A 17,971-nucleotide genomic window follows, 5' to 3' on the forward strand; every position below is an offset into this window, starting at 1 on the left:
TTGTATATGGAATCTAAGAAACGAGTGGCAAGTACCAAAGTACCAAAGTACCAAAGAGATTGTATATGGAATCTAAGAAACGAAACCAATGAACAAACAAACAAACAAACAAACAGAAACATACTCAAATCCAGAGAATAAACTCGTGGTTGCCAGAGGGGAGAGGTGTGGGGAGGATGGGCAAAGTGGATGAACAGGATTAAGAAGTAAGGACTTCCAGTTATGAAACAAATAAGTCACAGGGATGAAACGTTACAACATAGGGAGTATAGTCAATAATATTGTAATAACTTTAGATGGTAGGTGGTAACTATATAAACTTATCATGGTGAGCACTGCATAATGTATATAAATGTCGAATCGCTATACTCCATACCTGAAATTAATATAACATTGTATGTCAACTAAACTTCAATTAAAAAAATATATTGCCATAGAAAAACATCAGAAGGAATTTCTACCAAAATGAATGAATGAATGAATAAATAAGTTGCATTTTACTGTATGTAAATTATACCTCAGTGGAGCCGATTAAAGACATTTTAGACCAGTGATCTACTGTGTACTTAGAGTCTGCATATATTACACCATGAAATGCGGTTGTGTTGTCCCATAGTTCAGGTGAGGAAATGTCAAGTCACTTGACCCAAATCATAAAGTCAGAGGGAGATGGAGAGCGACTTTTTCCCAGTCTGCAAGAAACTCTTATCTTCCGCAAAAGGCGGATGAGCTATTTTCACAACTTAAGGGCACACATCATTCCATTGCCTTTCAAACTACCGTGTGGCTGGAGTCTGGGAGACTTGGTACAGAGTTCTCACCGGGACTTGAATATTTCCCCCAACACATGCTTCTTCTCCTTTAGGTGTCTTTTCATTTCCCTATGCTTTTTAGTATGTCTTCTGTGATGACACAGCAGTGAGGTTATCAGTATCCTCAGGGAGGTGGGTGATTCTTTTGTCAGTCAGGGTCCAGTCAGGACATAGAAACTACATTAGTTATTCGAGCAGGGGACATTTAATAGAAAGAATTGTTAACTAGGAAAGGGTCGTTGACTACCAACAGGGATAAAGACAATTCTGAGGATTGTGGAAGTGCCAGGTGCTTCCGGGACAACTACCTGTGCATTGAGGAAGAGTAGACCATAAAAAATCTAAGGACTAGAAGAGTTCCTTCCACCCCATGGGCTGAAATTCAGACCTTTTCAGAGCACCTGGCCGACACAGGAACATGCTGGCTGCTAATGGTGTAAGCTGTAGCTGGTCTGCAGAGGTGACTCGGTGTTGCTTTTGGGCTTTGGGAGGACCAGAGCGGCAGGCTGCCAGTGAGGGAAGGCACTGTGGGGTGCCGCTGGGGCTCCTGCGCGTGGCTCCTGGGCTCCTGCTGTGAATAATAGTGATGCTGACAATCATAGTGATAGAGGGCAGAGACCAGAAGGGAGACATCTTGCCACCGTCATCTTGCATGGTGACTTCATGCTCTCTATTGACGAAGCTGAACATTTCGCTAGGCTGGCCCAGGAGAAATGTTTACAGGGCCCATTGTCAGTGTCATAAAGCAGGACAAATAAGGGTGCAGTTGGAGCCAAAGGATAATCAATTGACAACTGGCACAATATTGAAATAGAAGGTGGGGCAATCTCGGGTCCAGATTAATCAGCAAATATCGTATTGAGGGGCGATGACTGCTCTAGCCAGCATATCTCTCTCCTAAAATCTATCGCTCGAAATGTATTTCTTTCTGGATAACCTAGATGATTTATGTCTCACAATCCACTTCATTTTCGATGCCAGAAACCTCCGAGCAGGAGGCCCAAAGTCATGTGCCTGCAAGGTCCGAGCAGATGTTGTGAGCGGAGAGAGCCAGCCAGGTGGGGAAGGCGGCCGTCTGAGAGCTCTCGCCCTTCCAGAAGGGCAGCCGCTCCTCAGCTCCAACCAGTGATGCTGCAGGAACGTGGCCCGGAGCAGCCAGATCTTATTTTTCAAGAGAAGCTGGCAATGGCCACCTCCCCATCCTGGAGTGTCGGCAAATATACTGAACGGGAACAAATTCCGTGGGCATCCACACCGGCGCTTCTCTCGGGGCTTCCTGTCCTTTGGAGACGCCCTCCCTGCCTTGTTTGCTCCAGCCAATTGGCTTTCAAGCCCACTTACTTCACTTCTGAAAACATTCAACTTCGCTCCACTTTTCCACTCCCGCATTGTAGTTCAGGGTCCCAGCCTGTCCTCTCTGCCACCGCACCATCCGAGTGCTCTCCTTGTGCCTCCCCTGCGCACGAAGGCTCTCGACGGCTCCCCTGGCTCTTGTGGAGAAAACTCCGTTCACTGGTCATCTTCACTCCCCCCCGGTCCGGTGCCTCCTTACCCTTCCAGCTTTGGCTTCTGTCGCTCCTTGCGCCCTGCAGATTCTCCCTACTTCCCGTTGATCCAAGTTCCCCAAACACAGGTGCTTCTTCCAGCTCCCTGCTCTCGCACTTGTGGTTTCCTTTCCCTCACGCCTTTACCATGCCCGCCTGGCAGCCCCCTACTCATTCTTCAAGACCCAGTTTACATGTTAGCTCCTTGGCGAAACCTCCATTTCTCTTCTCAGCATGGACACATGATCTGTGCTGCTCGTGTGGCCTCACCATCTGTGTCGTGGGCACACAGTAGCCCTGGATCCTGCAGCCCCACCTGTCTTCCCAGCTGTATTTCTCAGGATCATTACTCCTACGTCTGTATCATTAGGGCCTTGCATGGTGCCTGGTGTATAGTAGGTGCTCAATGATTCACCAAATGATTGAACCAATGAGTGGACAATGAAACTAATCGAACACTCGGTGGATTGCTTCTGCACCGAATCTTTCTCTGAATATTTTTATGATGGCTCATTGTCTCTGCTCAGATTGGCACTTTTTAAAAATGTTTACTCATTTTTTGAGAGAGAGAGAGAGAGAGAGAGAGAGAGAGAGAGAGAGGCAGGGAGGGAGACACAGAATCTGAAGCAGGCTCCAGGCTCCGAGCTGTCAGCATAGAGCCCGACGCGGGGCTCAAACCCATGGACTGTGAGATCATGACCTAAGCTGAAGTCGGACACTTAATGGACTGAGTCACCCAGGTGCCCCTTGCATTGGCACTTTGATGGCCATAACCGTGCTTTACCACATCTAAATAAGGCAGCCAACTGGTCCAGGCTTTATTGCAGAAGTCTGGGATGTTAGGAATTTACCCTGAATTGCTACTTACCATTTTGTGGAAAGTCCTCCAGATGTCTTTGGATCCCTGAGATCTTAATCACCACCTTTCTCATAAAGTGTCAGTGTAGGGCTATGCTACCACTCATACATTATATATATATATATATATATATATATATATATATATATATAAACCATTATTCTATATGCTAGTTGTCTATAAGAGCTGGTCATTTTGAAAGCATGATTCAGGGTGGTGTTTTTGATTTGTGGGTAGGGACCCAGAGCATCCTGTAGAGGGAGTTGCCTTGGCCAGCTGGGTGCTTGGGAAGTACATCAGTGGATGGGGACAGGGATGTATGGAGAAAGGGCATTGCACTGTTGGACCCAGGGTCAGAATGTTTGTCATGGAGAAGGAGACCCACCAGCTTTATGCATGGGGTGCCCTGCAGGTGGGAGATGCCCCTAGGAGGGGGTTACGGAATGGTTATTTATTTAAATTAAGGCCAATTATTTTTTGTGAAGTGCAGTGAGCAGTGGGTTCTGGGAAAATGTGCCTCCACTATAAACATGTTGGTTAGAAGTCATTAATATGACATTCACACATCCCTAATAAAGTACATAACACAGAGATCTGGCACCATTGAAATACCCAGAGGACATTAAGCATGAGTCTTAAAACCAAGAGTATTGGAAACAAGATATTTTTACTTCTCGTTTGGGAGTAATATAATTGCATTTTGTGGCTCCAGCAGATGCTGGGGCCAGCTGCTAGGAGAGTCCTGGCTTCCCCTCCCCCCCACCCCCCCAGCTTTGGTCCCTTACAGATAAAACCCTTGTGCAGAACTCTCATAAAAAACAAACTTTAAAAATTATCCCTTGGTTGAAGATTCATTTTTTTGGTGTGCAAAATATCTGAGATTATGTAGACCACAGATATTTTTATTGCTTGGATTCGGGAGTATAAAAAAACCCACATCTCGATACAGTTTGTTGTTTTTGTCTATTTAATTTGTCCCAAGAGGCACCAAAGGCCCCTTGAGACTGACCCTACTCTCTCCCAGACACTGTACCCGTGTCTTGAAGACAGATCGAGGGCGGACTGTCCCCGGGAGATCTGAGGGCAGCTTCACACGACATTGTTGAAGGGGAGGCTGGTTCCTCTGGGCTGGATGATTCTGTGGGGTCTCTGCAGCAGGAGGCTCCTTCCGGAGAGGGAATGGAAGTAACAGCCAGCTTGGGCCGAGAGAAGGAGTGAATTCAGCCTCTCAGAGAATCCCGCGTCGTCTCCCCAGCAGACGCGGCTTCCCCGCACGCCAGAAGCAGGGGACGCGGCTCCTCACCTCTGGGGTGGGCCTGTGGGGCCGAGCCCTGCTTCAGGGGAAGTGTTTGCTGTGGCTGCCTCCGCATTCACGCCCGGGTTCCAGGTCTGGCTTTAGGAGGCATATTGTTTTTTGCAGATTCCTCTGATATCCGTATCCGGGGCAGCATGTCCAGTGTGGCAGCCGCACGTGGCCGTCGAGCGCTTGAAAGATGGTCGCTCCAAACTGAGCTGGGCTGTCGTGGAAAATGCACACCAGAGCTTGAGAACTCAGTATGAAAAAGAGTGCCAAATAGCTCGTGACTACTTTCTCGAAATTGGCGAGATAATCATTTGGAGCTCCTGGGTTAAAATGGACAACGTGTTGACAAAATATATGCTTAAAATTAATCTCTCCCGTTTGTTTCTGCTTTTTTGAAAACGTAGCCTCTGGGAATTTTGAAGTCGCGCCCGTGGCTCGCTCGCCTTTGTGGCTCATGTTCTGTTTCTAGCGGACAGGGCTGTTGGGGTGCTGGCGGCCTGGCCGGGGGCTGCCTCTCGGGTGCTCTGCGCTGAGCGGAACGTTTCTGTAGCGCCTCTGCACGCAGGGCCCCCGAGCCTCCGTGGCACCTGTGCCTTTGTCCCTTCACCTCCACAACCTCCACGGCTCCGACGTGGGCTCCTTCTGTCCGCGTCCTTTAGAAGAGACTGGGTGTTCTTTCATCCCACCGCCGCCAGGTCTGCAGTTGGCTCTGGATACAGAATTGTTTGGGACCGTAAGGTGTGGTCGGAGCTGAGACTCAGACCCTCCCCAGATGCTGCAAAGCCGGGAGGGGAGAACCACCAGGGGCAGACATGCGAGCACCAGCAGGGACTGTGTGCTGGGAGGCCAGGAGTGGGGTAGCCATTACTGAGAAGGTCACGGAAGCTGGAGTTCATTGGAGTGAAGCAGCAGGGAGGACTCCCTGGAGGAGGTGGGCTGTGAACAGGGTCAGGCAGGTGGCACGGGGGCTGAGGTGGGAAGGGCCAGAAGAGCCAGTCTCAGGGAAGCCGCTGTGGGTGACCGCAGCCTGCTGGCCACCAAGAGGGGCTTTGCGGTCCTCCATCAGACCCCATCAGCCCCGGGGGGTCAGGCAGGCCTGGCCTGGTGATCGGACGGTGAGTGGTCAGCATGCCTTCGGTGGTGGAGATTCACGACCCCACGGCGGGGACGAGGCAGCGTCGCCAAGTGCAGGGCTCTGCCACTCCTGGGCCCCGCCCTCGCTGCCCCCCTGGAAGGGGCTGGGTCAGTGCTTAGGGGAGGGGCCCGCCCACCTTCCTGGTCTGCAGGGACGGGACCTGGTGGCGGGCAGACGCAGGGGCCCGTGGGACCCAATGGCAGCCTGTTCCCCGAGCCCCTGCCACACACGGACGCCACACCTTGGCGGCAGCTTTTGTTTGAACGTCCAAAGGACAAAGTGAACATTTAAAACCTGCAAGCTGGACAGTCTTTGCTTTGGAGCCTGCAGTGAGCTCCCTCATCTTGACAGCCGGCTCATTCTTCTCAGCGATGCTGCAGCACCGAGGCTCCAAGAAGAAGGTGACACCGAGGGAGCCAGGAGGCTGGAGAAAGCCTGTGGGTGCAAGTCCACCGCAGTGGTGCTGGCACCTTCCGCATTCCAGTGCCACACCTCACTGGATGTCTACCCCTTCTTCTTGATCTTTTCTTTTTTTCAATTTTTTTAATGTTTATTTTTGAGAGAGAGAGAGACAGAGAGAGAGAGAGAGAGAGAACATGAGTGGGGGAGGGGCAGAGAGCAAGAGGGAGTCACAGAACCTGAAACAGCTTCCAGGCTCTGAGTGGTCAGCAGAGCCCGACACAGGGCTCGAATTCACAAACCTCGAGATCATGACCTGGGCCGAAGTCGGACCGACTGAGCCACCAGGCACCCCTTGTTCTTTCTTTTTTTAGCCGCTGGTGGCACTTAGTACATTCACAGTTTGGGGTAACCTTCACCACCATTTAGTTCTGGGCGACTTTGTCCCCGCAAAAGGAAACTGCATACCCAGTAGCAGTCACCCCTCATTCTTCTCTTCGTCCAGCCCCTGGCAGCTGCCAATCCTATGGATCTGTCTGTCCTGAACATTTAATACCAATGGAATCCTACAGTATGTGGCCTTTACCCCTGGCTTCTTTCCCTCGGCAAGTTTTCAAGGTTCATCCGTGTATCAGACCTTTATTCCTTTTTATGACTGAGCAGCCTTCTGCGGTGTGGACGTCTCACATTTTGTTTATCCATCCATATTGTGATGGGCGTTGGGGTGCTCCCACCTTTTGGTGATCGTGCATAATGCGGCTTTGAACATTCACGTATACAATTTCGTTTGAGCTCCTGTTTTCACTTCTCTGGGGCAAGCTCTCTTCTTGGTGAGTGCTCCGTGAATTTCCTGGGCCAGATTTGAGTTTGAGAGCCAACGAGACCATGCACGCACCGTGAGTGAGGAGGCCTGGTTCCCAGCGTGGCTCAGCCACAGACGTTGACCTTGGGGAAGTCGCTTCCCTTCTCTGTGCCTTAGTTTCCTGCTCTGTAAAAATGAGGTAGACCGTATCTGTTTCCACTTGCCTAGGTTGATGGAGCTTTGGGGAAGGAGGGAAAGGCCAGATAGTTGGGCTGAAGATCTTTTTTTTTTAAACCTCTTTCCTCAGCTTTGAATGTCTCTCTTCTTGCCTGTTGGCTTTCTCTGCATTGTAAGATATTTTAAGTCAATAGTGTCTGAATATAAGGGATTCTCACTGTCAATGAAGTATAGATGGTCCCATGAATCATACAAGGGTTTTTGGGTGGAAATGAACCTGATCGTGCTGGAAGGAGAGAATCCCACTGATGGATGTTCAGCCTGGCTTCCCCTGGTCCTCCGAAGGGTGGTGGGGCTGTGAAGTGCCTTCAGGTCATTGGGGAGCAGGAGGCTGTAAACCATGTTGGAGAAAATGTGACTCTCTGCATGCAGGCTTCCTTTTTTCCTAAACACATCGTAAGAAATTCAGAACAGCAGTGGAGAGTGTAGGCTCTGGAACCATTCCACACTGGTTTGGGTTCTCGTTCCACAGAGACTAGCCATGTGACCACGGGCAAGCCACTTAACTGCTCGGTGCCTCAGTTTTCTGACCTATAAAATGGGTATGGTTCCTGCTTCATGGTTTGTTATGAAGGTTAAGTGAGGTTCTCCCCCACAAAGTCCTAGAGCAGTACCTGGCCTCAGACATCATTCTGCTAACGTTAGCCATTGTGATGACAGTAACGATGCTGCTGACGAGAAGCCTCTGTTTCCCCCCCAAACCATCCCCTGCCCTGGCCGAGCTGACTGTCCTTACTCTGAATTTTGATGGTTCTTTCTTTGCTCTACACTCTTTAGCACCTACTATTCTGTGCACTTCTTTGGCATATGCACATCCATTTCCCCAAGATGTTCTTAGCTTTGGGACAGTGAGTCTGCTCCCATGGTCTTCCCATTTGGTGATGAGATGGACCAAGACCTGGGCCAGGGAAATGGGCTATGCCACTAGGCAGCATGGGACTGGGAGTAGACAGGTAACTCAGACACGCCCAGTCCAGCTGGAAGCCAGACAGCAACACGGTGACATTCGTTGGTGGCTGAGTTCAGCTCCAGTGCCTGGCCACTTGAGCACCACAGAGGCAAGTACCTGGGTCTAGGCATTCAGTTTACTTTGCTCAGAAAGGCTAACCTTAAGTGGGACGAATGCTCCACCAAGGGGCTCTGTGTGGGAGGTACTGTTGTCTTGGGGTGGAGGAAGCAGTGGCCTGTGCTCAAAGGTAGTTCATAAATCACTGTGACTTCCTATGGCTTGGCTTGCTTTCATAGCAGCTCAGTAGACCTGAGATGGTCTACAGGGAGCCCCCGCTGGGTCTGGCTACAGACTTGACTGGACAGGTGACTCTGCAATGGTGCTGATGCTACCCCATCATGTTGACTTATCTCTGTCATCTACCTGACCATGAGTTCTTCAAGAGTAGGCTTCAGGGGGCTCCTGGGTGGCTCAGTCGGTTAAGCGTCCGACTGTTGATTTTGGCTCAGGTCGTGATCTCCTGGTTCATAGGATCAAGCCCCAACTTGGGTTCTGTGCTGATACTGCAGAGCCTACTTGGGATTCTCTCTTTCCCTCTCTCTCTGCCCCCCCCTCAACTTGTGTTCTCTCTCTCTCTCTTTCAAAATAAATAAATAAATAAACAAACAAACAAACAAATAAATAAATAAATATATTTTTTTTAAAGAGCAGGGTTCAGAGTGGTCTTGTTCACTGACTGGTGCACAACAGATGCTCAGTAAATATTTGTAGAGTAAATGTTGAAGGCAGTAAGTGGTCCAAGGAGTTTATTTCTTTGAAGGACAGTAGCAGTAGGGGCAGCCCTGCCGGATTGGGGTGAGTGTTGGCCAAGAGATGTTCACGAAGGTCTTCTTTGGGTGTCTGCGTCTGTGGAACACTGTGGTAAGTCTCCAGGTGGTTGGGATGCACCGTGCCCCCATCCCTTCTGGGCCAGTAGGGGACACTTAGCTCTCAGCATGGTCCTGGGTAGGGACGTGGATCCCAGGGGTATTCCAGTTGGCACAGGCTAGTTTTCTGGATGCCAAGTTTTCTGAAATTCAGGTAGTTGGGCTGATGCTCATAAGCGGTTCAATTTATCCATTCATTGACTCTGGCCACTGTCTGCTGTCCGTGTTTTGTGAAACCAAGTGGACACCCATAGATAAATGGAGGGGTCAGCTCCAACTAACTCTCAACAGTCCCTGTGATGCTATCATTCCTGCGGGCATAGGGGGTGAAGAAGGATGGAGGGTGTACATCGATGAAGGTAAGTCCAGCAGTGCTGGCAGCTTCCAAGCTGGACCATTTTGGTACCTGCTACCTCATCAGGGGCCTCTAGATGGGCAGCTCACATCATGTCGATCTTATCATGATACTAATGGTAGCTGTGGTTCTGGGGCATTGCTATATGCTAGTCAGTGTATTAAGAATTGTTGCTTCATGAGGTGGTATTACCTCAGTTTCATAGAAAACTGCTTCTACAGGGTAAGCAACGTTCTCAAGATCAGACAGCTAACAAGTGTCAGAGCCAGCACCCAAAGCCAGGTCTGGGTGCTTCCGTAGCTTAACTACAGCACACCTTCCTCCTGTGGCTTGCAGCTAATTAAAGCCAGGTAAAGGTTCACTTGGGAACTGCTGCGTTTTGCTGTTTTTAAGCTATCGCTTCACCTAGTAATAAACCCATACAGACACACAACACACTCAGAAGTTGTGCACACACACGTCCTCACTTCTACATGCACGCTTATTTCCATCATGCCCCCCCCCCTTCTTCCTTCCCTCCCATCTCCCCACCCGTCCATCCATCTGCCTAATAAACGTTTGTCAGGACACTGTTAGGTCCTGGGGATACATCAGTGATGACATATTCCTTGCCCTTGAGGAGCTCATGATCCAGTGGGGGATGCTATTCAAGTAAACAAGTAATTAGGATGCCAAGCGATAAATCATATGCAATGGAGGATGGTGTGGTGCCATGGGAGAGCACGGGATGGGCAACCGACCCTGCCATGAATAGTTAGGAGGGCCAAAGGGAGTGGTGTTTGCTCTGGTGAGGCCTCATAGGTGTTTTCTAAGGAGAGGAAATGGAGCATGGAACAGAGCAGGCTCAGAGATGAGAGAGAAGCACGTGCTGGTTGGTCAGCGTCTTTAGCTGCCCTCAATGACAGGAACACGGGCAATGAGGCAGCTCTCTTTTGTCCATGGGTTTCCACTTCCCAGGTGCTTGGTGAAAGGTCCAGGGTTCCAGAGCGAGGTGGTGTGGACTCTGGGTTACCAGTCACTGGCCACCTGGTGGTAGTGGCTGATGTCCATGATCTATGAGACCCTGATCTCCACCTGAGTCTGTGGCCTTCAAACCGCATGCCGTGGGTGGCGTTTTCTACTTTAACCTGCTCTGCTAACAGTTTTGTTGAGTCTTTTCTTTTTCTTCAAGGGTGGGTTTAGCATGTCTGGTCACAGGTGTCAGCCCCGTTATATCCAGGCCCAGAGGAGGCTAACTACAGAGGAAGGGTGTAAGCCTCTGGCTGGCTGGGCTGTTGCATCATCACGAGCCCTCTGGGAACCCTGGCTGCAGAGAAATTCGAGATGAAGACTCCCTCTCTGCATGTTTTCATTGTCGGGGGCCGCAGCTCCGTGCTGTCTCATCACCAAGATCAAGGGAAATGTGTACTAGTCCAGCCTTAATTTAACTTCCAATCCCTGCCAATTTCATGTTAGCAGATCTGTTTGGAGCTGGAAGTAATGGGCCATATCATGCCCCAGAGCCAGAGCAATGACTTATGTTGATGTCACCCACTGGCTTTTTATGGAAATTATTAATAAATCAGTAATTCTATCTGCAGTGATGTTGTTGTGTTTATAAATATTTAATTTACCTTTAGGTGCCCACATTTTCTCCATCTTTGCCTTAAACTCTGCTGACATAGCTCTTCTCTCTGAAGCGCCGCTCAATAGATTAAGTTATCAGTAGAGGGAAAGGTTAACCTCTCTCTCTCTTTCTCTGGCATATGGCTTTATCTTTTCTTTTTAATCTTTGTGTGATTTGGCTCGGGGCTGGGGGTGGGGGTGGGAATCAAGCTGAGAGAACCTGACGTCTCTCGTGACAATGATGAAAGATTAGTACGGCTTCGGAAGGAGGCAGACGAAACTCTCCAATGATGACCTTGTATGAGTGCAGACCTGTTGTTGGGCATGTGTTTGTCCCTCCTTCAAATTAATGACATTCCGTATCTGAAATGGTGTCTGATGTTTCGCTCCCACAGAGAAATATCTTTGTCCTTGTCACCGACTCATCTTTTGAAACCCAGTGCTTTGATTATTATTGTATGGCAGGTTGAATGGAAAGGGCTTAACGAAATCAAAATAGAAGCACCATCCGAGTCAAGTGTTTTCCAGCAGAGATGGTTGGGGGGGGGGTGCAGCCTCACCAGGGAGGCAGCAGCTGGGAAGCAACAAGAACTTTCTTACCTCTCAGGAGCCGATGTGAGCTAATTGTTGTTATTATTTTTTTATTCTTCTGTTGCAGGAAATTGCAGCTTATTTAATAACATTTGAGAAACACGAAGAATGGCTAACCACATCCCCTAAGACAAGGTAACGTCCCAGATCTTGCAGTTTTTCGGCTATGTACAGTGAGTGGATTGATTTTCATTGATTACCTGGTTTGGCCAGTCAGTTCATGGGCAAGTTGAACATACCCCGTTGCCTTTGGTAGCTTGTGACACTGAGGTCTCGTTAATTGACCTAAGATCGTGGCAGTGGGCGCAATCCGCTAAAAGCACGGCTGCCGTCAGACAGAGTTGGAACTTTTGACCTGATGGCTGAACGCCGTGTCCCCCCAGCCGGCGGCTTTGAAGGCCTCGGCAGGCGGGAACATCAGGGGAAGTTTATTTTGGGAAAGTGCCCACCTGCCACCACTGTTCTCTAGAAACTCGCTCTCTAAAAGGGAAACTACCTTAACTGTCCACTCTCATCTCAACATGTCTTACAAACTGAGAGTCGAGCTATTCTTGGCAGTGGTAAGAAGATCTCCCAGATCAGAAGCAATGACTAGGTTTGCAGTGTGTTGCGTAGTAAATGTGCTTGAACCTACCGACTGCCACAGATGCCGAACTTCCTCGCCACTTGGGGACGGGGAATTGGTGGAGACGCAGCTGCTCTGTGTTCTGCAGCACAGGTGATAACTGCTTTGTGGAGAACAGTGAAGTTGGGGCGCCGGGTCGTTTAAAAGGGAGGCTCTTCTTTCCTGCTCTCTCAGGTTTTCTTTTTGGTACGTTACAGTGTAGAGCTTTGGGAATATGTGGCCACCAGCTGCCACCCCTGTTCCATCAGCGGTGACGGGGCCGGGCGTTTGTCAGAGTGATGAGTGTTAGCCAGAGTGTGGCTCACACGGTGGCTGGGCTCTGGGTTCGGCTGAAGAGGCAGAAGGCTCAGTCTGTTTCACTTTGGGCAGAAGCACCAGATTCTGCAGGAAAGTTAACAGACCAGGGAAAGGGGCAGAGGTGTGTCCTCTGTCCCCTCGGCCGGTTCCTTGATATTCTTGTTTCTGAGCCATGGAGGAAAGAGGGTCTTATCCTCTAGAACGTTTACTCATTCTAGAAGGTACTTTAAGCTATTACTTTATTAGGATTAGGTTTTACCGCTTAGCATCATTTAGATGAGGACAAAAATGTCCATTTTGGAGGAGGTCAGAGGATGCAGAGGGGAGAGGTTAGTTCTGAGATTCGTGTCTCCACAGGTGGGGCTAGAAGTTGGCTCTGATTTTTTTTTTCTCACCTTTCAGCCTGAATCCCCCTGCAGGATGTCCTCAACTGCTCAGCTTTCCGGGGCTGTGATTTCCTTTGCTATAAAATTAAATGGTTTGCATCAGTCAGCTTTTGCTGGGATCATGCTATCTGAGAAATAATCTCCAAACTTAGTGACTTGGAACAACAGACTGGTTTTTTTTTTTTTTTTTTTCCTGCTTATGGGTCTGTGGGTTGGCTGTGGCTTTGGTTGGGTTTAGGACGGCTCCATGTGTCCTTCTGTTCCAGGCCCCGGGCTGAGGAAGCATCCACAGTCTGGGACGTATGGTCATGGGGTGTGGCAGAGCCTTGAAAGCCTAAGGCAATCCATGTGGGCAGACTGACGATCTCTGTTGGGTGTGGTATCATACGTCACGGATCCCTGAGCCAAGGCCATTCCCATGGCCAAGCCCAATAAGAACAGGGTCAGGGAGGACATCCTTGCATGGAGCGTGGGTGGGGGCAGAGAGGAGACTGAACGGGGCACAGTCTACTGTTTGGTGAGCGTAGCCATGTCCCCAGCTGTGGAAAGCTGGGAACGCTCATCTATCCTTTCTTCTGGGGGCATCTTTTGGGCAGACATTCCCAAACTTGAGAGGGCACCGGAATCAGCCGGAGAGCTTGCTAAAAAATCCATGCGCTAGGACCCAATCCCCAGAGTTTCTGACTCCATAGCCCTGGTGTGGGGCCTGGGGACCTGTTACTTGTAACAGGCTGCCAGGTGATGGGATGCAGCCAGTCTGGGGCCCCACTTTGAGAAGCACTGCCCTAGTTTCTTTGGGGGGGAAGGAAGCCTGTCCGATTTCTGTCTCTGCACCGTTTCCTGACCCCAGACAGTGCCCTCATCTCAAGCAGCCTGCAGCTTCCCTGCGCGCCCTTCATCCCTCAGCGAAACGCTCCTTGAACGTAAGTGGAAGGAAAGAAAGAGCTTCTCTTTAGCCAGAGAGTGAGATCCTCTGGAACGCGTCCCGGGCCAGACATCTGATTTCAGATCCGCAGACACGTGCTGTGCTTCAGAACACCCTGTGACGGCAGATCAGTAGAACATTTCAAGCGGGGAGTTTGCCTCGTGCTTCAGCCTTCGGAGTTTGGGTTTCAGTTGAGAAGTGACTGTCACTCACGGTCGTGCCTGACTCACTTGACTTTCTGGAGTATAAATAGAGCCAGGAGACTTCCCATCCCCAGGCACACGGGGCGTGCATGCAGCAGGGAGGGAATGTGGGTTTCAGATATTGACAAATTTGGCTTTGAGTCCTGGCCCTGTCACTCAGTCACTTGGTGACTTTTAGAAAGTCATTTTAGCCCCTCATTAAAAGCTCCACTTTCCTTCTTCACGTGCGAAATGGAGTCGATGGTGGTCCTGTCATCACTGGGCCATCACGAGGATCTCATGGGCTCATGTTTGTGATCCCGCCTGCCGTGAGCCTCAGTGTCGATGCACAGGGACATCACTGTCCCTCTTGTCTGCGAGGGGCGCTCCCCGGGCCTGCTGGAGGCCACAACTTCAGGAGACATCTGCCAGCATTTCTCCGGGCTTTGGAAAGATGAATTTATTTCCTAAAGGCAGAGGGTGCAGACAGAACGTTTCCTATTAGTATTATAATCTCCACTCCGTGTTTACACTTGAAAGCTTCTCGTCCCAGGAGGAGGAAGAGTTGCTGTGGTTGTTCGAGGACTTTCCTAAATTAGTTGTTGAGTTGAGTTTGGATCCCCCCCCTCCCATCTCCAGTATTGAAATTAATTGGTGCAGTTAACTGCTGAGTTCATACAAACCGGCCTCCTGGTACTGAGGAATTAATGACACCAATACTCCGCCGAATGAGAAGGCAATGCAACTCCTGTTTGCCACCGCGGCCGCCACTGCTAATTTCATTTTAGAAAATTAATAAAAATGAATTGCACCACTGACATTTATAGAGTTTCCTAATAAAATGATACATTGTTTGTGTGGAGGAATCCCTATTAAATTAATTGTTGTAATCAGTTCACATATAGATGTTGGTATAGGAGCTGCACGGGGACCCGCTCCCTGTCTCCGTGGCTTGCCGACGGCTGGGGGTTATAAATATAGCCCTTGCTTCGATCCTGCCCTAATTACAGAGAAGGTCCCAGGAGCCCCGCTCACCTGTTTCGTAATGAGGTGTGCTACAAGGAGGCTCCCAGGGTTGGGGGCCTCGGGGGTGGCAGCGGCACGACGACAGGGTTGAGCGTTGCATGTTTAAACAGCCCATATTGTATTATCAGCAACTGGGACCTTCTGGAAATGGCAGTTTGAAAAATCACCCTTCAGGACGTCTTTATTTGGCCCTTGCTGTGTGCTCAGCACTATAATAATACCATTTGGAGGCCCCGGGGAACGCCGCACTCCCCACCCCACCAGGTGAATTCGGAGTCTTGGAGTTAAGAGCCTCCTCCCTCGGTCTAGAATGTTCTTCCAGCTCCTCCTTCTGGCCTTGATTTGGTGTCACTTTCTCTGTGAGGTCTCCCCTGAACACACTATTTAAAATCACACCCCTCCCATTCAGCCAGACCTCCTTTCCTTTCTTCTTGTTTTATGTCTCTCTAGAGCACTTACCACCATCTGACACACGATGTGTCTCACCTAGTTATTTGTTTAATTCATTTATCCATGAACTGACCTCGTCTCGCCCAAAATGAAAATACCGCGATGTGCCGGTGTGTTCATGGGGTAGCCCTAGGGCCTGGAACGGCGCCAGACACACGGCAGGAGCTCAGCGAACATTTGTGGCGTGAACGAGAGAGGCAGAAGACGCATCTGAGCGTGTGAAGGAAGAGATCTGGGTGTTCTCTGTTCTATTTTTGTCTTCTGTGTCTCCCCAGGACCAGCTAATTGACCCAGTGCTGTGCTTTTAAACCCTTTCGCAGCTCCGCCAGGCAGCGAGGTGCAGAGAGGGTACGTGAGCTGTCCAAGATGGCACAGCAAATGTTAGACCTGGAACTTGAGCCCAGGGTTATCGTACTGCAAAGCTCGTGATCTTGGCTTCTCTGCAGTACCGCCGTGTGGGTGTGGGGTTTGAAGAAGGCCCAGTAAATAGCTGTGCTACATCCTCCCACCTCCCATCTCCAAGAATCCCGAGCCACCTGGGAGAACCAGGCACCGGGCAAAGCCTTCTTTTGTTGGCGAGTGTGGCTAAGGTGGTTCAGCCAGGTGTGTTTCTGTATTGCCCTCCTGAGTCGGATTTTGACTCCCCGCCCCCCCCCCCCGCCCACATAGTGCAGAATGCAGAGTCGAGCAGGGCACAGGGAGGCAGGCTGCAAAATTTAGCAATCCCAAGAATTTATTGCTTTTCCCCCCGGGAAGCATGCACCTTCCCTGGAAGCCGGGGACATGCAGATCTCAAGATGGAATTGGCAGAGTTCCCTCCCAGGAATCCTGTGTACCCGGTTAGAAGGAGGCTGGAAGATGCTATTAATTACCTAATTAATTAATTAGATTTATATAGATAGCACCTAACACTGAAGCACTAAAGGTCTAGTAATAGAATTTTCCTATAATGAGCACTAAATGCCTCTTGGTCAATAAGCAGTAAAACAGCCAAGTACGGAGGGCGTCTGGAAGGAAAGGGGAAGAAAAGCGAGACCTGAGTTTCGAGAGCATCCAAGTGACTCCAAGTGAGCCACCCCCACCCTCCCTCTCTGTTCTCTCTGGACCCTGCCTGTCCGGTGCTTCTTGTGCTCCTGGTGAAGGCTGGGCAGGAGGGGGACACCAGGTCCTCGGGGCTCTGTTCTTTCTCACCGCGTCCTCCCTCCCAGGGCTCTTGTTCCCCGGATGGAATTAACCAGTGACTCTGCCAGTGTCCCAGACTGTAATCCGCGTCCTCATTCACCCACGTTCAGCCCTCACCTCACCCCCGGTGTCACGCTTGGATTAGGGAGCCGCCCTCACTGCTCTTCCCTCTCTGGCTGGACCCCTTTCTCCGCACCAGCTGCCCTACAGTCACCTTTGTTGCATCACTGCGCCCCTCAAACGCCTCAGAGACTTCCTCTGAGGTGAGTCCCTCTCCAGTGTCCCGTTTAAGGTCGTTCTTGTACCTCAGCCCTTCTTCCTCAGTATTTCCCTTTGACTCCCACCTCGAAGAGCCTACTACTGTTAGGGGGCCGCTTCCTGCTCTCCAAACACATCTTCCGTGTCCCCCTACTTTTGCCTTCAGTTCTCGAGCCCTCCGTGTCCCGCCCAGTCTGCCTGTCCTTCGTGTGTTACCTCTTTCCAGGAGCCCTCCCCAAACACACCAGCCTGTGGTGAGCCCTCTTTGCCGTCAGCCTCCGCAGCCCACATTCACTGTATCGTTGACGTTGGACCGTTTAACTCTCCCCACTGTGTAAGTCTAGCCTCCCCAGTGAGATGTGGGCCCCCCTGCCCTCGGGTCAGGCTGTGTCTTTTGTCTCTGAATGGCTGGTGTACCCAGGAGCTTCGGTGGGGTGCAGACTCGGGGCAGAGCAGCTGGTTTGCACCAGCACAGGCCAGTAGAGCGGGGGCCCGTGTGGGCACAGGCTCCCCCCGGAAAGCCCACCTGATCAGGTCACAGGCTGGTGCCTGTAAGTGGCACATGGGGGTGACCTGTTGGCCACAGGCAGGGCCTCTGCTCGCTGGGACAGCCCCTGTTCCTGGGGAGGCTGCTTGAGAGACCAGAATGGGATTGCAAAAATCACACTGCGATCCCATTCAGGTCATTAAAAGATTCCCAGAACCAAAATGCAGTTCTGACAGATGCGGCAACGTGGCTGACACTTGAGGACACCTGCTCCCTGGAAAGCGCCAGTCACGGGAGGACAATACGGTGGGGTCCACGCTGCGGGGTCCCCCGGGGAGTCAGACTCAGACACAGAGAGAAGCCCCCACCGGGGGCTGGGGGCCGGGGGTGGGGACTTCGTGTTTCAGGGGGACAGAGTTTCAGTTTGGGAGGATGAACAAGTTCTGGAGACGATGGTCGTGATGGCTGCACGACACGGCGAGCGTACTTAATGCTACTGCACCGCACCCTTAAAAGTGGTAAAAACGGTAAACTTTGTGTTACTTGTATTTGACAACGATCAAACAAAAGATTCTCACGGCTACTTCTATAGCTCTTTCTGTGCCCAGTTGGGCAGAGCAGGGGTCAGGGATTGGC

The 17,971-nt window shown here is 50.6% G+C and overlaps 1 protein-coding gene across 6 annotated transcripts in view; it reads left to right on the top strand.

Annotated features, from left to right (window-relative positions):
- The window catches only part of CAMTA1 (calmodulin binding transcription activator 1), an 857,550-nt gene that overhangs the window by 275,930 nt on the left and 563,649 nt on the right, over window positions 1–17,971 (top strand). For all 6 annotated transcript variants that reach the window (XM_043573690.1, XM_043573686.1, XM_043573688.1 and 3 more), the window contains exon 4: window positions 11,585–11,652. In XM_043573690.1, the coding sequence (XP_043429625.1) occupies window positions 11,585–11,652 (68 nt within the window). The remainder of the gene's footprint in view (window positions 1–11,584; window positions 11,653–17,971) is intronic.

The sequence above is a fragment of the Prionailurus bengalensis genome, chromosome C1 (genome assembly GCF_016509475.1).
Source record: "Prionailurus bengalensis isolate Pbe53 chromosome C1, Fcat_Pben_1.1_paternal_pri, whole genome shotgun sequence".
Lineage (NCBI taxonomy): Eukaryota > Metazoa > Chordata > Mammalia > Carnivora > Felidae > Prionailurus > Prionailurus bengalensis.